We start from the raw sequence: 26,884 nt of genomic DNA, 5'->3' as shown, positions 1-26,884 counted from the left end.
AACTAGTTTTGTTTATATTTGTTCAAGATTATTTCTATATATTCCACTTGTGTCTTGATTATGATGGATTTCTCCACAGAAAACATATTTTATTACATGAATCAAATAGAACTTTTCTTGATAAATGAGACCTTGCAGAGGTGAACAATAAATGTTAAATGAACTGTATTTGAAGTCTATATTTTTTATAAGTGAGATAAAGTCAACATCTGTTAAGTACTTTATTTATTTTTTTCTTTTTCTTGAATTTATTAAATCAAATAACATTCCATACAAGCAAGTCAAGTTTTACAAACCTAGGTTCGAGACCAATCAACTCCCATCTGGGAATACACCAAACACAGCTGTTAGTGGATTAGGAGGGATTGTGACTCCAAGGCTGTCTGAAAGAAATTTAAAGATTTTAGTCCAAAATTATGTTAATTTGGTGCAGGCCCAAAACATGTGACCTAGTGAGGCTGGAACTTGATTGCAGCATTCGCAGGGTTGGATCTTGCCCTAGAAACATTTTGGCAATTTTAAACGAGACAGATGCACTCGATATATAATTTTAAGTTGAATAATTGTATGTTTTGTGAATATGAAGCTCGAGTGAATTCTGTGCATGGCTGCCTCCTACTCCTTTTCTGAGATGTTGAGTAAGAGATCCTTTTTCTACTATACTCTGGGATCTTTGAAAGGGAGGGACTTTAAAAGGTTTTTATATATATTGCAGAAATGCTGAGCCTTCAAGACTGATGTGTGTGAATCACTATGTGCTTCCGGGCTGTCTCTTCCTCTGACAAGATAACAGAATCCATTAAATTTGTGATATTACAGCTCTCTGAATAGTTAAAATACTGAGATGTATATGTGATATCATTTTCATGATGATAGAAGTTAAAGCATGTTATTAAACATGGGAACATGGTGGCGCAGTGATTGTTCATGTCTCACGCAAGATGCTTGCTGCGCCATGCGCGACCTTCGATGAAATACTTTATTGTAGCAGTACTGTCTTTCAAACGTACTAACCTCCAACTCCTGTCCTTACTTTTCTTACTTTCGCCATACAATCAGCTCTATAATAGACATTAAGCCATCTGTAAGCTTAGAATGCTGATTCTTCAAAACTTTTAAGGAACATTGAAATATCTTCGTAGTACATGTTAAATTATTCTATCCTTCCAGTGTCGCATCAGCACCAGCAAGAATACAGCGCGAGGCAGTGACAATCCGTGAACAGATCGAGCGCCAGCAGCTCGCTAGCGCTGCGGCACTGTGTCCTCACATGTTTAATTATTAACAATATAGATTTAAATGAAGATAAAGTTTTATCTGTATAATATAATAAACATATTTTGCTACATTTCATCTTAAAAATAATATCGTCATTATATGTAAATACGCACTTTATAAAGTGGCTCAGGTTGTGCAATATTATAACTGTATTGCAAGTTTACAGTGAGGTAATTCTACTTATAAGTACAAACAGTTCTACAAGGAGCACATGATGGGCTGATTGATTGCATTTAGAGTTCTTAGGATGAAACTTTCTGAACCACAAGGAAAGGCTCTGAAGCGTTTGCCGTATGACAGCAGTTCAATAGACAGCATGGCTGTGGCAGCGTGTGCTTGATGCTGTATACCGATAATTCTCTTTCCGATCAGCTGCTGTACAGCTGTGATTCACACTCAGTTACAGTGATATAAATACTCCGAGTGGTGCAGTGAGAGTAATATGGAAAAAGATGATCCGATGTAGCAACCCCTAACGGGAGCAGCTGAAAGAAGAAGAAGAAGGTGAAGTGAGAGTAACAACGCTAAAGTAGTTATGGTATTTGGAATAGTTTGACCATTCTGTGGACCATTATATTGTTACAGGTTAATTACAATCAGATGCATTAAACTAATAAACAATATGCGGTTAATTTCAGTGTAGTTATAAAGCCGCATCAGGGATCTGGATCTAAAAAAGAAAGGGTAACCACACAGGAAGAGTAGCACTGCTTAGACGCTGGGCGCTGAGCTACTGTAAAAATGTACGTGGCTTTACGCCAAGTTTAGGTTTTATACATCGCGATATGAGCGTGGAAACGTTCGTATGGAACATTTTTGTGCGTACGCACCGTTTCTACATGAGGCCCCTGACATCTATAACATCAGAGAACATAAATGACTAAATGACTGTAAAAAAACATAAATTGGGATGTTTTAAACAGTCCCATATTCACCTGGTAGCACTGCCTATCACTGCCATTTAAGGAGCCCCGCCAATATACCCTGTTGGAAGAGCTGCTCGTCCGAAAATGAAAATGGTGAAAAGACAAATATCCAGAGTAAGGATAAAAAGTTACAAGTTCGTCTGTAGATGGAAGAGGTGAACAGCTGGAGTAAGGACTAAAGTAAAGTACAAAGGATTCAGACCTAGGCAGACTTCATATAATGAGAAGTATCCCTTTGCTTTCATATAAGTTGTTTGAAATGTTATATCTCATACAGGTACTGTGAATTGGGTACTGCGGAGAAGTGGCTTACACTTCTTATTTCAAATGCAATTTTAATGCTGAATGGTTTTCATCAGACTGAGTGGAAAATGCAGGAAGAGGACTGGAGATTTTTGTGCAGTGATGAAAAAGGGGGCACAATATATTTAAAACTAAATGTGTGATCCAGACATTGAATTGCAGACTGAACTCGTCCATGTCACTGCCTGGGAAAAGTAAGTTACTTCATTCTGGCTGACTCAGCAACAGAAATGATTCACAGTGTACCAATGTATTTTCGATGATTTGGTGACTTCAAAGAAGGAATCAAGGCCTTTTCCTTTCACAGACATTGCTCTATCCAAATAGAGCCTTTAAATATAAACCTGTGGCACAATCCAAGCAGATCTGACCTCATGTTACTGCCACCTACAAGCCTGCTTTGACAATAAAAGCTCTCATCCAAGCCAGAAGTCTTTATGTGTGTTGTTTGGGGGGGTGGGGGTTTATTTTTATTATATTAATTAATATTAATTATAATTTTATTATAATTATGTTTTTATTGTATTACACTTTATTAATTTTACTAAATATAATTTGATTATATTAATTAATTAGTTTTTTGGAGCTTCTGTAAAATTTTAATTTACCCTTGGGGACAAATGGTGCCTCATGTATAAACGGTGTGTATGCACAAAAATGTTATGTACGAACGTTTCCTCGCTCAAATCGCTAAATATAAAACCTAAACTTGACGTAAAGCCACGCACATTTCCACGGTAGCTCATACCCTGGTGTACGCGAGTTCTGCGCTCGGTTTTGCAGACTGGCGGCACCCAGCGTCAATGCAGCGCTTTTGTTCCAGTATGGTTTTCCTTTCTTTTAGATCCACATCCATGACATGCCTTTATAAATACAGCGGTACCTCGGTATATGTCCTTAATCCATTCCAGACCCTTTGACTTATACCAAACAAGACATATACCAAATGAATTTTTTCCATAAGAAATAAAGAGATAATGAATAATCCGTTCCCATGAAAAAAACCCTATTGTTATTGGCATATTATACATTGATGGGGTTGTATAAAATAATTTAAACATTGCTTAATACTAAAATACATAAATACAAAAGCAATTAGATGAAATTTTATTTATTTATTTTTTTTAATTTTTATTTATTAATTTTATTTTATTACAATCAATACATAGCAATCAAGTTTTTACAAAAAAAAAGAATTATGTTAAGAACAGATCGATCCCCACCCTTGAGAGAGAGAGCAAGCCAAACGGTGTAAAATTTAAGGCTTGTAAAAATACCTAAATTAATAAATTCTCTGTGCTTTATAAACTTATTTTAAAATATTACTGATTAGATCCTGCCATGTTTTGAAAATGAAAATTTAATCTCACTTTACTTTTTAACAACGTCTTTGTGTTTCACAATCACAGATACCGTCGTTCTCGGCATACGGTATGCAGCAGCCATGTCCCGGATACGCATGCCACCTTCATACTTTTCAACAATCAATTCAAATTTATGTGAAAAAACACAAAATCACATGAAAATTCACACTGAGTTATAGCGCGGGTTGTTCACTAAATGCTAGGAACTGGCGTACTGATGCTCGTGGGCAGCCGTGGCTTTGTCTCAAGAGACGTAAACAAGGGTAGCACGCGGGTTGTTCACTGAATGCTAGCAACTGCCGTACTGACACTCGTGGGCATTCGTGGCTTCATCTTGAGAGAGGGGTAAACAAGGGTAGCACACAAGTCGTATTCCAAACAAAGGTCGTATACCAAGCACAATTTTTCATGTTCAAACAGGACATATACCAAGTTGGACGTATTCCAAAGCGGACGTATACCAAGGTATCAATGTATACTGAAATTAACTGCATATTGTTTATTAGCTTAATGCATCTGATTGTAATTAACCTGTAACAATATAATGGTCCACAGAATGGTCAAACTATTCTAAATACAATAGCTGATTTAGTGTTGTTACTCTCACTGCACCTTCTTCTACTTCTTTCAGCTGCTCCCATTAGGGGTTGCCACAGTGGATCATCTTTTTCCATAGTACTCTAACTGCACCACTCTGAGTATTTATATCACTGTATCTGAGTGGAGAATCACAGCTGTACAGCAGCTGATCCGAAAGAGAATTATTGGTATACAACATCAAGCACACGCTGCCTCAGCCATGCTGTCTATTGAACTGCTCTCATACGACAAACGCTTCCGTGCCTTTCCTCGTGGTTCAGAAACAGTTTCATCCCAAGAACTATAAACGCACTCAATTAGTCCATCAAGTGCTCCTTGTAGAACTGTTTGTACTTATAATTACCTCACTGTAAGCTTGCGATACAGTTATAATATTGCACAACCTGAGCCACTTTATAAAGTGCATATTTACATATGATGACGATATTATTTTTAAGATGAAATGCAGCAAAATAAAACTTTAACTTAATTTAAATAATCTATATTGTTAATAAATACACATGTGAGGACATGGTGTTGCGGCACTAGCAAGGAGCTGGCGCTTTGTTGACGGATTGTTCCTGCCTCGCGCTGTATTCTTGCTGGGATTGGCGCGACACTGGATGGATAGAATAATTTAACATGTACTACGAAGATATTTCAATGTTACTTAAAAGTTTTGAAGAATCAGCGTTCTAAGCTTACAGATGGCTTAACGTCTATTACAGAGCTGATTGTGTGGTGATTGAGTATTTGGAGAAAGAAAAGTAAGGACAAGAATTGGGGGTTAGTACGTTTGAAAGAGACAGTACTGCTGCAATAAATTATTTCATCGAAGGTAAGCACATGGCGCAGCAAGCATCTTGCGTTAGACATGAACAATCACTGCGCCCCCTTATTCCCATGTTTAATAACATGCTTTAACTCCTATCATCATGACAATGATATTAAGTATACATCTCAGTATTTTAATTATTCAGAGAGCTGTAATATCACGAATGTAATGGATTCTGTGTCCTGTCGGAAGAAGAGAAAGCCGGTTTAAGAAGCATGTAATGATTCATACACATAGAGCACATAGGAGATCAAATACAAAACAGAGCATTTAACGTGCTACTTTAGCTACGATTGGATTTGAGAAACTAGTAGATTAAACGATTTTAAGATGACGTTTATGATGTTCTACTTTAATGACAAAAGAAACTGCTGTATGTGATTAAAGTGGAAATTTAGAGATTAAAGCTGACATTTTGTGCTTTTATCCTACTGTATGCCTATTTTTTTTTTCTCTGTACCCTAAGCTTTCATATGACACTCCGACGGTGGACTGCGACTCACCTTCATGGTGACTTTGATATGTGACAACTTCTTTTTTATTTCGGGCACTGTGCGACTTTGTGAACTTGAGCTTTCGAGTTTCTTCAACACTCTGTGTCACTCGATCAACTTCCTTTTGTTGTTTATACCACTATTTAAATCAACAAATAGTATGTTTTTCCTTGCCTCCACTTGGTATTTGCTGAAATTCTTCTGTTTCCCCCTGTGCCTTTGCCATTGCCTTTTCACAGAACGTTGAGCTTAAGGGCTATTTACATTGATTTGCATATTCAAAGAGGCGCAATTCTGAGAGGAGACGGGGTGGGACAGCAGGCGCGTGCATGTGCGTTACTTTTCACGCTGAATGGGATTTATGTAGAAGAAGAACGTGGAAGTTGGCGAACGCACAGATTTATGCATCTGTTTTTTTTGTGTGTAAGCACATTTCCACTTTTGTGCTTATGTCATGTTATAGTGTGTGTTCTACGCATAGCGTTATACATGAGGCCCCTGGTGCTTCCTGTCTTGTTATATGGTTGTGAGACATGGATGCTATCCAGTGACCTGAGACGAAGACTGGACTCCTTTGGTATTGTCTCTCAGCGGAAAATCCTTGGGTACTGTTGGTTTGACTTTGTGTCGAATAAGCAGTTGCTCATGGAGTCCCGAATGAGGCACATTACCTGCATCGTGAGGGAGCGTCAGTTACGGCACTACAGCCATGTGGCACGTTTCCCAGAGGGTGATCAAGCTAGTAAGATCCTCATTGTTGGGGACCCAAGTGGCTGGACCAGGCCAAGGGGTCGCCCTTGTAACACCTGGCTGCAGCGGTTAGTGGGTCAGTTCCGGAGGGTGGGACTGGACTGTGTATTTACCTAAGGGGTTGCCAACTGGGATCCCAAGTTGTTTCATCGTGTAGTGGGTGCGGCAACGCACTGTACCAGTGCATGCTCCCCAACTTGACTTGACTTGACTTGTTCCAGAGGGCACTATCTGAAGTTTGTTTTTGTTAATTGACATTAGACCAAGTAGTGAGGTTAAACTATTTTAATTCTTATATTTAAAAATATTAATTTAAAATAGATTATTTTTTTGTATTGTGCCACCAAATGGCCACCAAAGATAATACTGTGTTGCAAAAATTACTTAATACCACTCCTAGACGTTCTGCAATGAGTCTCTGGAACCCTGCAACAGATTTTCTCAAAAAGAGAGATAGTTTTGCAAAATTTCCAGTCTGGTACAGTCTCTTCGAGTGGGTAGGCACAACATCATACACATAGATGAATTCTGAGTTGGTGCTCCAACAAGCACCGGTATTTGTATTGTGTGCGGATACTGTACTTTTCGAGTCTCATAGCGCTTCTCAAAGTTTTCTTTGAGATGAACAAAAAAAGTGAGAAATTGCATCAGTTTACACAGAAAGAAAAATTAACAATCCTGGAAAAAGTTATTTCCTGAATGAAACAAAAATGACATGACAAAAACAATTTGGAATATCACCTTCATCTTCATCTAACAACTCATTTTTATTTTGTATTTTTATATCTGTATTTCTATTAATAAAAACTAAAGTCTCATTTTCATTCTGTGTTCATACTTATATTTCTGATAAAAAAAGTTATATCAAACGTCTCTTTTTCTTTCTTTATTGTCTTACCAGTATTTCTATAAAAAAAAAGTTACATCTAACGTCTAACGTTCAAATAAAATATTTTCTGCACTTTAAGAAGAGCATGTTTTTTTATATAGGTATTGTCACGCTTGGGTCACAGAGTTGCAGAAGATGAGTCCAGGTTCCATCCATCCATGATCCAGCCCGCTATATCCTAACTACAGGGTCACGGGGGTCTGCTGGAGCCAATCCCAGACAAAACGGGGTGCAAGGCAGGAAACAAACTCTGGGCAGGGCACCAGCCCACTGCAGGGTGCACACACACTAGGGACAATTAAGAAATGCCAATGCACCTAACCTTCATGTCTTTGGACTGTGGGAGGAAACCGGAGTACCCGGAGGAAACCCATGCAGACACAGGGAGAACATGCAAACTCCACACAGGGAGGACCTGGGAAGCGAACCTGGGTCTCCTAACTGCGAGGCATCAGCGCTAACACTGCGCCACCCTCAGTCTTGAGTTAACAAGGAAAATACAAATACTTTTTTACTGTATAGAGAAGGCAGGTCCAGTCTCAAGACTTCATTCAAAATAGGAGCTTTTAGGAGACAGAACATGGGCAGTCATCCTGCTTTAGCTTCCATCTTCAGATTAGAAGAACATCAGTGGCTCGGAATCACCACTGTAGCAGACGCGGTTTGGAGGAGACAGATCAGGAGAATTTGAGGAAAACCATATCAAAGCCTGGTGTTAAATATTAAACGCTGTGCGACAAACATGGTATGCTTTGCCCTTGATTTACGGTTTACCAGACATGGTAAAGCAGCTATGGAACTGTTGTTGTCAGACATGGCAAATCACTGGCAGCCCTGGTCACAATACTATACGTATTATCTCCATATTCGTAATAATGAAATTTCTGTTATAGCAAAATATTTTTTTGGTTCCATGCGTTTCGTTATATTGGCATTCCACCTGTACCTGTATATTGAACCTTTTAAATCTCTTGATTAATCTATTAATCAAAAGATGTAATGAAAAAGAACACAACCTTACAAAAATGTTGCAATGTACCCTTTCATCCATTTTTTTAGTTTAGTTATTTATCTCGTTTAGTGTTATTCATTTAATGAGCATAAGGTAGAAATCGAGAGTAGACAAGTTACCAGTTCATGTAGTTTCACACCAGATGACAGCCACACACAAACTTTCAATAAGTAACCCACTATAATCCATATCTTTTGCAGTGTGGGGCAAAACCCCAAATCGTAAAGGAGAACCACTGGGTAAACAAACAAAGCCCACACAGAAGATAGTCCATCCTAGAATCAAAGCAAGGCGTGAAATGGCTTGAGCTGGCTGTTCCACCTTTTCACCTGATAGTAGACTCATACCAATGTTTCCAATTTTTTCACATTTTCAAGGCACATTGATTTTCTGTGCTTCATTAATGTTAGTGCTTGTTGTATAAATAGCACTGCTACTTCTAACTATGTGATTATTATTTTATCAATGAAATGTAGCATGCCTTGAGCCTGCAAAACAGTGAGTAGGTTAAAGATGAAAATTACCATGCTTTGGCATCATACATTTTTTATGAGCCCACTAATACTGCCGTTTTACAAAAAATGCTGAATCAGCCCTAAAGGGAGACTTATGCAGCAAGCCTTTAATAAAGCTGAGATATTAATTTAAAAACCTTAAGTAATCATTAATTTTCATGTTTTTCCTGCTGACCTGCAGAAGCAAGTACCATGTAGGTTTTAAAAGAGAAAAAGGACTTCATAAACATATAGATAATGTTAGCACACTTGGAGGCATCACATCATAGGAGAGGCCTCACAGAATTACAATGAAGGGTAGCTGGCGAATTTATTCTTGCAAAGGCTATTTTGAATTAAACTGTACAAGTATTTTTTATTTAACAAGTTCTCAGAAGCAGAGATAGCTTAACGTACAAGGTTGTTCACGACATTCAGTACATGAGTTATTAATACAGGGAACTGCACACATTATAACAAACTGTGTGTGAAAAAGTATGAATAATTTCATAGGATGCTGTACTCTATAAGTCCACTACTGTGTGCACTCTGTCATATAGTTGTGATTGTCTTTATTTTATTTAAGAATGCAAAACTCATATAGTCGAATACAATACAATTAAAATGCACTTAACATAGGAAATACAGCACTGCACTACAAAAAAAAAATGGATGAGAGCATCAGTAGGCTTTGCGCCCTAGGAGCCAAGTTACCCAAACTATTCTATAACATTTTAGTAAGTACAGGCTGAGTCAAAATGAAGTACCACATTTCTCAAGGTCATTGCACGAGGTAGAGGCAGCTGAGTGGGATGGGGTGGGGGTCCTTTGATAGGTGATTCCTTGTAGTTTTCAGTTGGCAACATGCCTTGGTCTGGTGCGCACCGTGCTTTCACTGTCAAATCACTCAAAAACAACAATTCCATAATCACTATGCAATGTGCCTTCTGAACGCACTTTAACATTCCTCCTAATGGTGACGTCTCAAATCGGAAAACAATTCTTCCGTGGGTGGCTAAATTTAGACAGACAGGTACAACATTGAACAGAAAATCTCCAGGTTGTCCTTGGGCTGTATGAACACCTGAAAACATCCAAGCTGTAACGGCATCAATTTTCGTTCAGCGTGCAAACATGCTTCTGCCTTAAGTATTTCCAACTCTTCTATGAGGAGGAATTTGCATGAGGACTTTAATTTCCATCCATACAAAATGATGTTAGTGCAGGAACTTATTGAGAGAGATGTGCGTAAACATTCTGCAAACCGTTCACCGAGATGCCATCATCATGTGCAGCAACGAGGCACATTTCCATTGTGTAAATAAGAAAAACCTTTGCTATTGGGCTGAAACCTACCCTCGTGAACTTCATCAGAGACCCCTGCATAGTGAGCATATTACAGTTTGGTGCGCCATTGCAGAATTTGGCATTGTAGTCCCTTACCTTTTTGAGGAGGAGGGAGCCATGGTAACAGTCACTTCAAAACGTTACATTGAAATGCTAGAGAACTTTTTGCAGCCCCAACTGGAAGAAATGGAGGTGGTGGATGCCTGGTTTCAACAGGAAGGAGCAATAGCTCATACAGCATCGAGATCCATGTAAGTTTTGCAGGAAATGTTGTTGGGGAAGCTGATCTCCCTGCGCAGCGATGTCTGATGGCCTTCACGATTTCTTCTTCTGGGGCTATCTCAGGACAAAGGTATACACACACCAACCTCAAAACCTTGAAGCTGTCAAAGTCGCTATTTGCCACAAAATCACAGCTATTCCTCTTGAAATGGCAGAATGAGTCATGCAAGCGTTCAGAAATCATCTCAAAGAGTGTATTGCAAAATGATGGTCACCACCTTGAAGACATCATTTTTAAAACACAGTGAAAAAAATCTATTATGTATATGTAGGAACCCCAGGAAGCACTATCCAATGAGAAAAAAAAGGGGAAGTTCGTGCGATATGGGGTGACTGATGCGGGCCAATCGCTGTTGAACTTGAGGTGGCCTGATTTTGGTCACGAGATGGGGCGTGATTGAGTCTAGCTGGTTAAGAGGGTGTGTAACCAGCGATAGGGGCTTTTTCTTTTTTTGTCGTGACAAGGGAAAGAAAAGAAGAGGGGGGTCATCTGATTTTGGAGACTAGGGTATTGACTGTGATATCTGGCCCAAGTGAAGAGTGACGACACTTCCCGATATTAAGTCCTCACTTCGTTACGCTGCGAGGTGTGTGTTACTCACATGCCTAGAAACGGGAGAGACATTTGTGTGAAACGAGCGAGAACGGACGATAAAACAATTATCACCGCCGAAGTCTTCAGCAGTGCTGCAAACAGGACAGAGCGGGCATTTCTTCTTTCGACGTGGATCGACTGTATCCATTCGGGATCTCAAGACGGCTCGTGAACGACGCTGAGTCTTCGTGTTGTACGGTGAATATACGATTGCTTAATTAACTCATCGGAGAAAGTAAGTGGACACATTTTTTTGGAAGGATTGATATTGAAATTCATCTTCTGTTTAGTGCACCAACGAATGGGCCCCAACGTTAATGATCGATCCAACTTTTGAACTATTTGACGGACTCACGTACTTTTGTGAATTGTATATTTTTTTTCTCGAGTGTTGAACTCCCCTGGAAGGGATGCGGTATTGTTAGTTTGTTTTTTTTGGGTTTTCTGGTATTAGATAGTCCTGAGGGGAAATAAGGTCTTTGACCAGGGTTTTAACTGAGTTGCTAGTTATCGCCAATAGACAAAGTTAAAAGGAGAATGGAGAAGAGGTTTATGTTTTTTTTATTTGACCACTATTATATTATTGTCATAAAATAAATCATTATTTTGTTTTCTTGTTACAAATTTGTAGTCTGGGTTTCATTAAGACTAGAGAGGCAAGTTACTGTTAAAGTTTAAAACTGAAAGTAAAGACGTTACCGGCCTAATTCACCATTCAACTGCCGGGGATCCAGGATTCTTGTTGAATATACAATTAAATTAACCCCTAGGGTTAAGAATAGGGTTACATTTTGGAGGCACCGCTGGGATTATTTTTTTTTTCTTCTTTCATCTGTTTATCCGTGTTTTTTTTTTTGTCCCTTTAAGATTTCTTCACTCCAGTATTAGTTGGTTACATTGACCTAGAGTAATTATGGATCTGGTTAAGACTGTTGAGTGGGGTAGAAAAGAGAATGTTAATCTCTTGCGTGCCATTGTTTTGAGCAATGTTCCTTTATGCACTAGTGATGACACTATTGGGAAAGTGTTAAATACCGTCAAAGTTTTTGGTCGCACAAAAATATGTAGCCGTCGTGGTGATGTAACTGGTAGATGGTTGTTCATTCTCGTGGAGGCCAGTGCTGATTTAGAACCAGATGTGATACCTCCCAAGATAGGCATAGAAAATGAGGTTGGGCCCTGGAGCGTCCACTTAGTGTGCAGTCTAGTAGCTCAAAATCCGGCCCCTGAAGGTGATTCCTTTCAGCTCAAACTGCAGGCATTGTTGCAGCAGGAGGGTAAGTCTATGGATGAAGTGCGGGCATTGATCATGGGAAAACAGTCTCCCAAATCTGATCTCAGTGTGGACCTTGTTGATGCTATAGAAAAACTAGTAGATCGGTGCAACCAAGTTCCCAATGATAGTCCCGGCTATAGAAAACTAAGATTGTTTTCTGGGCTGAAACCTGTCCCTCCAGGTGAAGAGGAGTATGAAATCTGGATGGAACAGGCTGCACAAATGATAAGTGAATGGCAGTGCCCTGAAGCTGCAAAGAAACAACGTGTCGTAGAAAGTTTACGAGGCCCTGCGGCTGATATGGTCAGGTTTTTAAAAGTGAGTAATCCATCTGCGACTGCAGATGAGTACTTAGCTGCCCTTGAAACCGCATATGGAACTACGGAGAGTGGATTTGACCTTATGGCTACGTTTCGTCACACTTACCAGGAAAGTGGAGAGAAACTTTCAGTTTTCCTGTATCGCCTAGACAAACTTCTCCACAAAGCATTGTTAAAGGGTGGGATTGATGCAGTCGGCATCAATAGAGCTAGAATGGAACAGCTAATTAAGGGTGCACTTACCAATGATATGGTTGCGTTGCGAATTAGAATGACTCACATTTTGCAAAGTCCTCCATCTTTTTCACAATTAATGAAGGAAATACGTGAGGAGGAACACTGGGTGGCTGCAAGGGATAGCGTTAAAGCTTCTGTTGCCACTGTTGTCTCTCCCCAGGCATCCGTGCCTTCTGAGTTACAAAACCTGAAGAAGGAGGTTAAAGAGTTGTCTTCCCAGGTTAGTCAGCTGTTGAACGTGACTACTTTGCCTGGTGGTTTTGAGTGTAATCCTCCGAAGACACCTAGTAACCGCGCAGAGAGGGTAAATCAAGGCAACTCCCAAAAAGCTAAACCTACTAGTATGATCTTTTGCTATAAATGTGGGGAAGACGGGCATAAGAAGTGGGAGTGCAAAGCACCTGAAGATCTCAGAAAAGTGAATCAAAGGCTGATGGGGATGCAGCGCCTGCAGGGAAACGGGGCAGGAGCTCAGTAAAGGAACGGCACGGGGCTCCTGAGACAACACGTTCCAATCGTGGTTCATTCACTTTTGATTCCAGTAAAGTAGGATTGCCTGAGGGATTAGTGGGTCCTGTGTCCGAAGTTCCTGTCCAGATAGAAGGCATTTACGCCAAAGCACTTCTTGATAGCGGGTCACAGGTTACCCTATTATATCGTAGTTTTTATGATGCTTATCTCACCCATTTGGATCTTCAGCCTGTGCAAAACCTGGAGATTTGGGGTTTAAGTTCACATAAATACCCTTATGATGGATATTTGCCCCTTAGACTTGAATTCACAGAAAGTGTAGCTGGAGTGCATCAGGTGATTGACACGCTTGCCATTGTTTGCCCTGATCCTGTGAATAGGGAAGGAATAGCAATTTTGCTTGGGACCAATACTAGCTTGGTGAAGAAGCTGCGAGAGTCTTGTCGTGAACAAGCTGGGGAGAAATTCCTGAATGTGCTAACCATACATCCTGTAATCAGAGAGGTGTATGAGACCATGCAACAAACCAATGTTTTGCAGGATGACCCTGACAAGCATGGAACAGTATGATTTATGAAGCATAACCCTGTTGTTTTGACCCCAAATCAAGTTATGCAACTTCCTGGTCTGCTCAAGCTTCCTGGTCAGGTGACTGAGTCTTTAGTGCTAGTAGACAGAGCAGTGGTTGGTGATACAAGTATTGATTCTCTAGAAGTGATGCCTGAACTTCATGCAGCATCTGTTGTCTCTAGTCGCCGGGTCACAGTGATCGTAAGGAACAGGTCTAAGAGAGAAGTTTGGGTGAGGCGCGGAACTCCCCTTGCCCATGTATTCCCAGTGTCCTTAGTGCCACAACTTACCACAGAGCAGCCACCCGAGCAAAATACTTTGACCCCTGCCTCTTTCAATTTTGGAGATTCTACCATGCCTGAAGAGGCCAAACAAAGATTATGTGATAAAATGATGCAAAGAAAGGAAGTGTTTTCTCTACATGAGTGGGATGTGGGCTGTTCAAAAAGCACCACTCATGAGATAAGGTTAAATGATTCCGCCTTTAGAGAAAGATCTCGCCTTGCCCCTGCTGACTTCAAGACGTGCGACAGCACCTACGAGACCTGCAGAGTAGTGGCATTATATCCGAGTCCCGTAGCCCCTACGACGCCCATTGTCGTGGTCCGCAAAAAGTCAGGGAAAGTTAGGATGTGTGTGGACTATCGGACTCTCAACCAACGGACTATACCAGACCAATATACTGTGCCCCGCATTGAGGACGCCCTCCATAGCCTTTCTGGAAGTAGATGGTTCACTGTTCTTGACTTAAGAAGTGGGTACTATCAGATACCCTTGAGTGATGCTGACAAGGAGAAGACTGCGTTCATTTGTCCAGTGGGGTTCTATGAATTTGAGCGTATGCCGCAGGGAATCAGTGGGGCCCCAGCCACTTTTCAAAGAGTCATGGAACGCACTGTAGGGGATATGAACTTTTTGGAAGTGCTCGTATACTTGGATGATCTAATCATTTTTGGACGAACCTTAGAGGAACATGAAGAACGCCTTTTGAAAGTTCTTGACAGATTGAGAGATGAGGGACTAAAGATTTCCCTAGACAAGTGTCAATTTGGCAGGACTTCCGTAAAATATGTAGGGCATATTGTGTCAAAGGATGGAATATCCACTGATCCTTCAAAGATTGAAGCTGTGGTATCCTGGCCTAAGCCCCAGACAGTGACAGAGCTCAGATCTTTTCTGGGGTTTTGTGGATATTACAGACGTTTTGTAAGGGATTTCGCAAAATTGTGCCGACCTCTAAATGAATTGCTGCAGGGGTACCCCTCTTCTGCTGCAAAGAAGAGAAACCGAAATTCACCTGTGAGTAACCCGCAGCCCTGTTTTAAGCCATCTGAACCATTTGGATCTCGATGGACTGCTCAGTGTGATAAAGCCTTCCAAACCCTAAAGAACTGTCTGACTCAAGCTCCAGTGCTGGCATTTGCGGATGCACAAAAGCAGTATGTATTGCATGTGGACGCGAGTATGGATGGACTTGGAGGAGTTCTGTATCAAGAACATCAGGAAGGATTTCGCCCAGTAGCTTTCGTTAGTCGTAGCCTTTCCCCTTCCGAGAGGAACTATCCAGCTCATAAGCTGGAGTTTTTGGCTTTGAAATGGGCTGTTGTGGATCGACTGCATGATTATCTTTACGGGGTTCCTTTTGAGGTTAGAACTGACAACAATCCTCTAACATATATATTAAAATCAGCAAAACTTGATGCTGCTGGTCACCGTTGGTTGTCTGCCCTGTCAACTTACAACTTTAATTTGAAATACAGACCTGGGCGCCGGAATGTTGATGCAGATGCATTGTCTAGGCGTCCACATTCTTGTCTAAGTACTGATGATGAGTGGCAGGAAATTCCAGCTGCAGGGGTGAGGGCTCTTGGTCAGGCTTTGTCTGTGGAGAGGAGGACAGGGAATAGGTTTTCTCCGGGTGTAGTGCAACAGGCAGGGGCACATATGCCCGCGGTTCCCAGGGCTTACTCTCATGCTGCTGAAGTGACTGCAGATCACTTACCCGCACTTAGTTCAAAAGACCTTCAAATGGCCCAGAGGAATGATTCCTTCCTTGGAGAAGTGTGGAGGGCAATTTGTGATAAGAAACTAGCTAGTGATCTCCAAAGTAAGCATCCTGACATGAAAATCATAAAACGAAAGTGGGAAAAATTATCCGTAGATAATGGATTACTTTCCAGAACAGTTCGACAGAGTGATCACAAGGTGAGGCGACAGCTTGTACTACCAAAACAGTTCCACAATGTAGTGTTGAAGTCATTGCATGACGAGATGGGGCATTTAGGGTTCGAAAAATCTTATGGCCTAGTTCGTGATCGATTTTATTGGCCATGCATGAAGCGTGATGTAGAAGCTTACTGTCAGACATGCGAGCGCTGCATAAAAAGGAAAACGTTACCTCAACGAGCTGCTCCGTTGTCCCACATGCAGAGTACAGGACCCATGGACCTGGTATGTATCGATTTTCTCGATTGAAGCTGATTCCCGCAATGTGTGTAATGTTTTGGTAGTCACTGACCATTATACGCGTTATGCGCAGGCGTTTCCTACGCGTGACCAAAAAAGCTTCTACCGTGGCAAAGACTTTGTGGGAAAAGTATTTCATTCATTATGGTCTTCCAAATCGCATACACTCAGATCAAGGCAGGGATTTTGAGAGCCAGTTGGTGGTTGACATGCTGACTATGCTAGGAGTGAAGAAATCTAGAACCTCACCTTATCACCCCCAAGGTGATCCCCAACCAGAAAGATTTAACAGGACCCTGTTGAATATGCTGGGCACTCTTGAGCCTAGTCAGAAAATTAGATGGAGTCAGCACATAGCCCAGTTGGTGCATGCGTACAACTGTACTTCCAATGAAGCTACTGGTTTCTTCCCCTATTTTCTGATGTTCGGCAGAGAGGCTAGATTGCCTGTTGATGTTTCTTTTGGTGTCTCTGCTGATAATACATCACCTGAGTCATACTCTGAGCATGTGTCCAAAATGAAGCAGGAATTACAGACCGCCTATCAGTTAGCTCGAGATGTCTCTGAAAAGATGAATCAGAGTAATAAAGCAAGGTATGATCAAAACGTTCGCTATCATAGCTTAAATTTGGGTGACAGGGTTCTGATTCGAAACCTAGGCCTCAAGGGAAAACACAAGCTCGCAGATAGATGGAGCTCAAATCCTTATGTAGTGGAGAGTAAATTGTCTGGTATTCCAGTGTATCACTTAAAGCCTGTTGATGGTAATGGACCAGTCAAAGTCATGCACCGCAATAATCTCTTGCCTTTGGGACAGGAAGTGAGGTTAAGTGCTCAGGTAGATATTAGCCCTACTCCATCACCTCGAGCTTTGAGGCGTAGGAGAGCAAAAGAGGAGCGTAAAGCTGCGCAGTCAGATAACTCACTGTTTGAAATTGAGGCCCTTCCAAAAGAAGGTAATTTTTCAGATTCAGAGTCTGAATTTGGGTTTTATGCTGAGGACGTCTCAAACCTTCTTTCTCAGAGGACAGAGGAGATGCAGAATGAATATCCCGTACAAAATGAAGAAGATTTAGGAACTGGTGAAGCTCACACTGTTACAGAAATTATGGTACAGTCTGATGTTCAGCTGGTGGCTGAAGATAGCGATACTGAAGTAGTTGATGATGTGGTCGAAGTTCATGACAGCACCTTACAGACTGCGGTTCCTACTAATAATGAAACTCAGGCAGAGGTTGTACCTCCTGAAGTACGTAGATCAGGTAGGGAGAGAAGAACTAATACCAGATTTACCTATGATAAGATGGGTGTGCCATGCATACGGTCTGTATCCTCTCAATACTGTGGTATTCAAGTAGCAGATTCTGGAATACCAAAAGTTTCTGGGGGTTATAATAGCTCTCATGTTTGGTGGTATAAACCTAAAAATGTAACAATCTGCCTCTATTGATGCCTTGTAAATAATGTTGTAACCAGCAGGGGGACATACTGGATATTTTTTTTGGTGCGGGGAGTGTGTAGGAACCCCAGGAAGCACTATCCAATGAGAAAAAAAAGGGGAAGTTCGTGCGATATGGGGTGACTGATGCGGGCCAATCGCTGTTGAACTTGAGGTGGCCTGATTTTGGTCACGAGATGGGGCGTGATTGAGTCTAGCTGGTTAAGAGGGTGTGTAACCAGCGATAGGGGCTTTTTTCTTTTTTTTGTCGTGACAAGGGAAAGAAAAGAAGAGGGGGGTCATCTGATTTTGGAGACTAGGGTATTGACTGTGATATCTGGCCCAAGTGAAGAGTGACGACACTTCCCGATATTAAGTCCTCACTTCGTTACACTGCGAGGTGTGTGTTACTCACATGCCTAGAAACGGGAGAGACATTAGTGTGAAACGAGCAAGAACGGACGATAAAACAATTATCACCGCCGAAGTCTTCAGCAGTGCCGCAAACAGGACAGAGCGGGCATTTCTTCTTTCGACGTGGATCGACTGTATCCATTCGGGATCTCAAGACGGCTCGTGAACGACGCTGAGTCTTCGTGTTGTACGGTGAATATACGATTGCTTAATTAACTCATCGGAGAAAGTAAGTGGACACATTTTTTTTGGAAGGATTGATATTGAAATTCATCTTCTGTTTAGTGCACCAACGAATGGGCCCCAACGTTAATGATCGATCCAACTTTTGAACTATTTGACGGACTCACGTACTTTTGTGAATTGTATATTTTTTTTCTCGAGTGTTGAACTCCCCTGGAAGGGATGCGGTATTGTTAGTTTGTTTTTTTTGGGTTTTCTGGTGTTAGATAGTCCTGAGGGGAAATAAGGTCTTTGACCAGGGTTTTAACTGAGTTGCTAGTTATCGCCAATAGACAAAGTTAAAAGGAGAATGGAGAAGAGGTTTATGTTTTTTTTATTTGACCACTATTATATTATTGTCATAAAATAAATCATTATTTTGTTTTCTTGTTACAAATTTGTAGTCTGGGTTTCATTAAGACTAGAGAGGCAAGTTACTGTTAAAGTTTAAAACTGAAAGTAAAGACATTACCGGCCTAATTCACCATTCAACTGCCGGGGATCCAGGATTCTTGTTGAATATACAATTAAATTAACCCCTAGGGTTAAGAATAGGGTTACATATACCCTTACTTGTGTTGTAATAAAATTTATTTTATCTTGTAGCGCTTTTTGTACAATAAATGTTTGAAATATGGTACTTCTTTTTGGCTCTCACCCTGTATTTACTGCTCTGATGCTGATCTTTATGATCATAAAATAGTTCATTATGATTGCAATTGATGAGAAGAATTCATTAATAATTACAGAATTTCGGTATTTGACAGTTCCACTAGAGTGTCTCTTTCTCTTTCACAATTTGGCTCAAAAGGTAATCAGCACATCTTGCCTCTTGAGCGCTTTCTGTTAGTTTTTTTAATTGGCATCTTTTACCATTTGTAGCACTCCTTTTAACATCTCAGTTTTTTAAGGAATATTTTAATATCAGGTCCACAACTTTTTGTCTAGTAATTTCTATCTTTAATTAATTCTTCTCTTTTCCTTTGGAATATGAGAGTCCAGATCTTAACAGACATCCAGTCCTTTCTTATTTTTTTTTTTTGTTTCTGCAAGGGTTTTCTTGTCTCGCATCCACAATGCAAATTGTTGTGCATTCTTCCCTCTGTTATGATGTTAGGATCCTCTACTGTGCAGTCAGTCAGTCAGTCATTATCCAACCCACTATATCCTAACTACAGGGTCACGAGGGTCTACCGGAGCCAATCCCAGCCAGCACAGGGCGCAAGGCACGAAACAAACCCCAGGCAGGACGCCAGCCCACCGCAGACTGTGCACTCTTATTTAAGTTATTAATTATTATATTTCATTCTTATGTATGCCTTATTTGGTATTTTCTTTATTTTTGCTGGTTTAATTCATATAATACCCTCAAGAAGTTGGTAGTTGGTAGCCAACAGTACTCTGATCCTATGGGGTTGGGGTGCCTCCGTATTGCCCTGTATATTATTTTTCTATTCCCTAGCCCCTAGCCAAGTGTTCCCATTATCTTATGCAGGCACCTCAGCTTCACTAAAAGCTAACTGAATTGCCTGTATCTCACATACAAAGACATGGTGAACTTGGATTTTCTGACAGAGTTACCATCAGTAAATTGTATTAACTAGCTGGCATTGACTAAGCACCCTAGTCCCATAATAGACTTTGAGCAACCTGCCTGCTGAGTTGAGGGTTTCTCCTCTCTCACCCCTGGCAAAACTTTAGTCCATTTTAAATGCTATATGTATGACTGATTAACAATTTTAGTTGAATTTTGTTGTACTTTTAACTGATTGAAAAATAATGTATTTTCTAAATAACTAAGTTCCATTCTGTATCTGAAATTCTAATAGAAAGTTCTTTTTGTCATTGTCCCCTGGAATCTTCTTGAAGTGAATTCTTTCAAATTTCTTGATAAAACCTACTAATACTACTAGTATTGTCATCAGTCTTACCATTATTGCTTCAAGAACACAGGTAAGTGGAAGGTCAGCTAAACTGGTCCTTCACAATACTTTGCGGATGCAACTTTTTACAAAGATGTCTTTAATGGAAGGCAAAATGGTCCCAATGCTGTGCTGCTGTGTGAACTATCTGTTGTAGGACACAGCAGATCACAAACCCTGCAGGTAAGAACACTTTCGATGGTGCCCCTGTAGAATATGGTGAGAAAGGGTGAGGTTGGCATGCAGTGGAAAAAGTAAAGACAGTGCTATGCTTTCTTAGTTATATTAGTGGTCTTATTTGACCAAGTAAGATCTGCAGCCAGGTGCACACCAGGGAATTAGGTGCTCTTGACCAATTCCACTGCAGAGCCCCCAATGTGCAGTACACTACTTGGGCTTTCCTGAAGTCAACAATTATCTCTTTCATCTTATCCACATTAAGAGACAGATTGTTGCTCTTGCACCAATTTGCCCATCATCGTTCTCCATTCTTTAAGCTGACTCATCTCCATTGCTGATGAGACCCACCACTGTTGAGTCATCCTCAAATTAATGATGGTTTTAGAGCTGTACGCAGCAGTAAAACCGAGAGTCAGCACAGTAAACAGAAGATGGCTGAGTACAAAGCCCAGAGGGACACTGTGAGGATACTAGATTTAGAACATCTGGAAAGGATGCATAACCACTGTAAACAGGTGGTGTGGTCCTATAGTCTGTGATGGCTTGGATTCTCTCCCACATGCTCTTTGTGTCTCTGGTGTCCTGAAAGTGACTGTGGATCTTCTTCACATACTTACTTAGTTGCTTTGATCCCATAAGATAGATTTGCCCTTGCTGTCCTGAGGGCTACCTTGTCACCTGATGTAAAGTCAGCATTAAAGGCTTTTAACAGTGCATGCACTTCCAATGTCACCCACAGTTTCCGATTTGCACATGTCCTGATGGTCTTTGAGAAAGTCACTTGTGCACTTGTTAATGTAGCCAGTGACTAATAATGCACATTCCCTTAAGTGTATCTGATGGCCATAGGTGTCTGCTGCTTTAAACATGGCCTAGCCTGCTGGGTTGAAATAAGTCCCTTTGGCCATATCCTGATTTTTTTTTTAAATTGGGTTTGATTGTTCTTTAAGGAGGTAGTAGCATGATGGAAACTTGGTCAGAAAAAACAAGATGAGGGAAGGGTACAGCTCTGTAAGCACCACAAGATGTTTGTACACATAAGATCGAGTTTGTTCTCCCCCCTGGTTGGAAAGTTCACATGTTGATGAAAGTGCAGGAGAACTATCTTCAAGTTTATGTGATAAAAATCATCAGCCACAATAATAAAACTTCCAGTACACATTGTTTGTATGTAACAGTTCTGTAAAGTACATTCAGTGCTTCTTTAGAATTAACTCCTGGAGGGATGTGCTATATGTGGCCACAATAATAATAATAAATTCTAGTGTAAAAAAAAAAAAGGATGACTCTTTACAGTGGTTTGACTCTTCTGCACAATTATTTGTTCACATAAACACACAACCCACCTCTGCACACCTTACTTGTTGCTGAAGCAGCTCTGTCTGCCTGGAAAGTGGTCAGTCATGTTCTTGCCAATGAAACCAAAGACCAGCTTGAGTGCGCAATCTACAGGCTTCTAAATAATGAAGTTAAGATATGGTAAAAGTTAAGAAAGAGCTCTTGTCTATATTTCAAGTTCAAAACAGATTTAAAAAAGGTTGAATATGTTTCTTAATTGTTGGATGGGGTGCTATGCTCATAGCAACCAGCACAGGAATTGTCTTTCTCCGTGTTTTGTTTTGTTAAATCTTTTGTTATGTTTTTTCTTTATATTGTGAACGCTGGCCCCAGCACAGACAGACGGACGACATATCTTGCACCACACACTGTTTATTTACACTACTATTATTTACAAATGGCTCACGTGCACCCCCAGTGCCTTCTCGCACCGATTTCCCCAATGTCCAGACCCACAGTCTCTTGTGCCTTCCTGGCCGCCTCCTGTCCTCTTTCCAGCTTCGCCAACACTGCCTCCCGACGTCCACCAATGACTGGAGGGAGGCGGCCCCTTAAATAATGCCCCGGATGAGCCCCAGGTGTTCCCAGTATCCGCTCCTTGGCCACGTCCCAGCGTGGCGGAAGTGTCGGCTGTCCTCCTGGCAGCTCTCCGGGCGCCACATAAAGTCTTCCCCCCGGCACTTCCTGGTGTGGTGGAAGTGCCGGGCTTCCGGGATAATTAGGCCCTGGGGCGCCGCCTGGCGGTAGCCACGGGTCCCTACAGGGCTGGGCTTCCATGCCCTGTACCCGAGGCCCCCTGCCTAACCAGGACGGACGCCCCCAATCGGTCTGGAGGAGGCACTCGCCCTCCTCTGGTCCTCCAAGGCGCCCCGGCCGGGCTCCAGCCCCGGCCGGCGACCACACGGGATAAACCGGCATCGGGGCGCCGCCTGGCGGTGGCCACGGGCCCCTACAGTGCTGGGCTTCCATGCCCTCGACCCGTGGTCCCCAACAGAACCAGGATGGACGCCCCCTCGCGGTCTGGAGGAGGCACAAGCCCTCCTCTCGTCCTCCTGGGCGTCCCGGCCGGGGACCACAATATATATTGTGAGCTGGGGGACTGATCGCATCCCTAGAGGATACAGACGCTCCTGGGAAAACCCCTCCTAAAAAACGCTGACAGACTACCTTCACATTGCTCCCTTAACTGCTGGGCTTACTTGCGGCTGCTTTGTCACGCGATATGCTTTCTGTGCGGTACTCTGCATACTCAAAAGCCTGAACAGCACCTATCAGTTTTGAATTGTTTGGCCTCTCTCTCTCTGTCTCTCTGTCTCTATCTCATTCCCTGCTCCTGACATACACTACTTTGAAGAGGAAGATATGTTTGCATACTTTTAATTGTGAGACAAAACTGTCTCACCTGTCAAGGAGCACGTATAAACTTTTGAAAAAGACATATTTGTTTGCAGTGTTTGAATGAAGTTCCTGTCTGTACAACCTCCTCTGTTTCTGTGTAAATCTGTGACTTAAGCGTGACAAGTGGTACCAGGAGTGGTTGCACAGATGGATGCCGAGGAGTTGTTTCAAATCGCTCAGAATTTCCCTCTTTCTCACGACCCAGTGGATGATCCGATTCCTGCTCTTCCTGATAATTTTAAGGATGTGCTGACGAAGATGGGTCCTTCAGATGACCCAGAAATTTTTCTTTTAGCTTTTCAGCATGTGGTGACTTTGTTGGGATGGGACAAACGAAACTGGGCCGTTATCATCACCCCTTTTTTCTCTGGGGATGCCTTACTTGCTTTACGGAATGTGCCTCGCAATAAACTCAGCGATTATGATTTCCTGAAGCGGCAGGTTGTTTTACATAAGACTACATAAGTGCAGCAGTAGCTCAGTCGGTAGAGCGGGTGGTCCAGCAATCGGAGGGTCGCAGGTTCGATCCTGGCTCCCGGCATGAGAATGCAGCTGTTGTGTCCTTGGGCAAGACACTTAACCTAGCTTGCCTGCTGGTGGTGGTCGGAAGGATTGGTGGCGCCAGTGTTCGGCAGCCTCACTTCTGTCAGTGTGCCCCAGGGCAGCTGTGGCTACATAGTAGCTTATCATCACCAATGGGTGAATGACTGTTGTGTTGTAAAGCGCCTAGGGGGGTTCTTGAACTCTAGTTAGGCGCTATATCAAATACAGGCCATTTACAACCTTTTTGGCACTTAGAGAGGGAATGTCGCCTATCCCCAGTTCAATCGATGAAAATTGGATGGCCGGGGTTTGTTGCTCACGTATTCCTTTCTCTTCAGAAAAAAGGATGACTTAATGATCTTGGTGAAGTTGGAGGGGCCACAAGATCTTGGCATTATTATACTCATGAAGTGACCTATGTGTTGTCAGACGGGACTGTCTTGATGACGGATACCTCAGTAACACTGAGACGGTAAAGATACGTTGTGCACATGAAGATGTTCAAGACTATCAGACATTGCTTCTTCCTTTGACTTATAAGGGTCGTCACTTTAAAGTTTGGTCTGCCGTTTCTGACTCCTACCCCTGACCCTTGCTCATAGGCAGGAGGAATGCCCTTTTTCCTAGACTAATTACCAAATGTTGGACAGCAGTCATTGAGCCCCCTGTCGAGCTTAGTGAGGGGGAGGAAGAAAAACTGGTGGTGGTCGGGGAAGATCTCGAACCCTAATTAGATATTGAACTCGATCTCTCCAGCGAGATCGAGGAAGACACCCCACAATATCCCAGAGTGGCAGGCTGGCCCATCTACAACTTTTCAACTTGCAAATGCCTCCAAACACAAACCGAGCACTAGCGAGCAGTCGGATTTTGTGCACTTGCAGCATACTGATAACTCATTAGAATATGCATTTAAACAGGCTTGTTCTGTTAGTGACTCTTATTACCAAGAGCGTGAAAGCGGGGATTTGAAAACCCTGTACTTTCTACAAAAAGACGGCTGCCTTTTCAGAGTGATTTCAGATCATTTAATGGGAGAATTTATTGAACAACTGGTTGTACCTGAAGTACATAGGGACATTCTTTTGCAGTTAGCCCACTGTCACATCTTGGCAGGGTACCTGGGGGCTGATAAGACCAGAGATTGTATATTAAAACGATTTTATTAGCTGAATATGGGAAAAGATGTTGACCGATTCCTCACTTCATGTCCTGATTGCCAGATCAACTCCGCTTATAAACCTCCTCGGGCTCCCATTTGTCCTATGCCTATTCTAAAAGTCCCCTTTCAATGGGTGGGATTAGATATTGTAAGTCCCCTTCCTAAGAGTAAAAATGGGTATCAATATATGCTGGTGTTGGTTGACTATGTAACATGATATCCGGAAGTGGCTGCATTGAAAAAGGCCAATTCCTCCACTGTAGCCAAAGCTCTGTGCGAGATTTTTTACTCGTATTGGCATCCCTAGAGAAATTTAACTGATCAGGGCACACCTTTTATTTCTCGCATGATGAAACAATTGTATGATAGTCTTGCTATTAAAAAAATTGAGTGCCACTGTTTACCATCCACAGATGAATGGTTTGACTGAACAGTTTAACAAGACTTTAAAACAGATGATCAGGCGAGTCGCTCATGATGATTCGACATTTTGGGACTCTGTCCTGCCTTTTGTTATGTTCACGGTGCGGGAATCGCCACAGGCGTCCACTGGCTTGAGTCCTTTCGAGTAGTTATTTCGCAGGCACCCGCGAGGCATCTTGGATGTTGTACGAGAGGAATGGATAGGTATTGAAACAACAGCTCATGGACCGAGCTTTGCAGATCGGGTAATTTCATTGCAAGATAGAATTTCTAAGCTTTCTTCTATCACTGTGGAGCATCAGCGACGTGAGCAGGAAACTCAGAAACATCTTTACGATAGGCGCTGTAAGCTCTGTGAATTCAAACCTGGTGATTGTGTTTTGGTACTGATTCTGTCTGACCCGCACAAATTCCTAGCTAAATGGCAGGGCCCTGCCATTATTGAGGAGTGTATGGAACCGGTGAATTACAAGGTTAAAATACCAAGCCGGTGCAAACCATTCCATGTTTTACACGTTAATCTCTTGAAGGAGAGGCATGACCTGCATGGGATTTACACTTCCTTGGCTGCTGTCTCTGAGACCGATGTTGCCATTGGTAATGATTTGACTGACTCACAAAAGACAGAATTGTTATCTTTGATTAAACGGAACACTGATGTTTTTTCGGACTTGCCAGGCGTGACTAACCTTGCTGAACGTAAAATCACTACTGAACCCAGTGTTCAGGTGCAGATGTGGTTGTTTTGGATCCCAGAAGCGCGACGGAATATTGTGCACGAGGAAGTCAAGAAGATGTTGGCATTGGGTGTAATTCGTGAAAGTAAAAGTGATTGGTGTCGTCCAGTCGTATTAGTCCCAAAGCAAGACGGTTCGGTTTGCTTCTGTATCGATTTCAGGCGCTTGAATAAGGTCTTTAAATTTGATGCTTATCTAGTGCCCCATGTTGACAAGCTGTTGGAAAAACTGGGTCAGGCATCCTATATCTCCACGCTAGATCTCACAAAATATTACAGGCAGCTGCCTCTTGAGGCTGGCAGTTGTGAGAAAACAGCATTTGCGACTCCTGACAGACTATGAATTTACAAGACTCCCGTTTGGTCTTCAAGGGGCACCTCTAACTTTCCAGCATATGATGGATCAGATCTTGTGTCCTCATTCTGAATATTCTGGGGCATGCCTCGATGATGTCGTGATTTTCAGCAATGATTGGCATACGCATTTAGAACATCTTCAGGCTGTCCTTGAAAGCCTGAGACAGGCTAGCTTGACAGCTAACCCTAAAAAGTGTACATTGGGTATGTCTGAGACTCATTATTTGGGCTATTCCATGTGCAGAGGTTTACTTTGGTCACA

General features: G+C 41.9%; 1 protein-coding gene across 1 annotated transcript; it reads left to right on the top strand.

Moving 5' to 3' along the window:
• Nucleotides 1-12,061: 12,061 nt before the first annotated feature.
• On the top strand, nucleotides 12,062-13,459 carry LOC120518408 (paraneoplastic antigen Ma1 homolog). The gene has a single exon (XM_039741193.1). It carries the CDS (start codon nucleotides 12,062-12,064, stop codon nucleotides 13,457-13,459), a length of 1,398 nt encoding a protein of 465 aa, XP_039597127.1.
• Nucleotides 13,460-26,884: the final 13,425 nt, after the last annotated feature.

This window comes from Polypterus senegalus, chromosome 18, assembly GCF_016835505.1.
Source record: "Polypterus senegalus isolate Bchr_013 chromosome 18, ASM1683550v1, whole genome shotgun sequence".
Classification (NCBI taxonomy): domain Eukaryota; kingdom Metazoa; phylum Chordata; class Cladistia; order Polypteriformes; family Polypteridae; genus Polypterus; species Polypterus senegalus.
The sequence above is the reverse complement of the archived record's forward strand: the minus strand, read 5'-3'. Positions and strand labels throughout refer to the sequence as shown.

Bases quoted from the DNA above. Each gene is read 5' to 3' on its own strand.
- LOC120518408 (XM_039741193.1), top strand. From the start codon at position 12,062: ATGGATCTGGTTAAGACTGTTGAGTGGGGTAGAAAAGAGAATGTTAAT.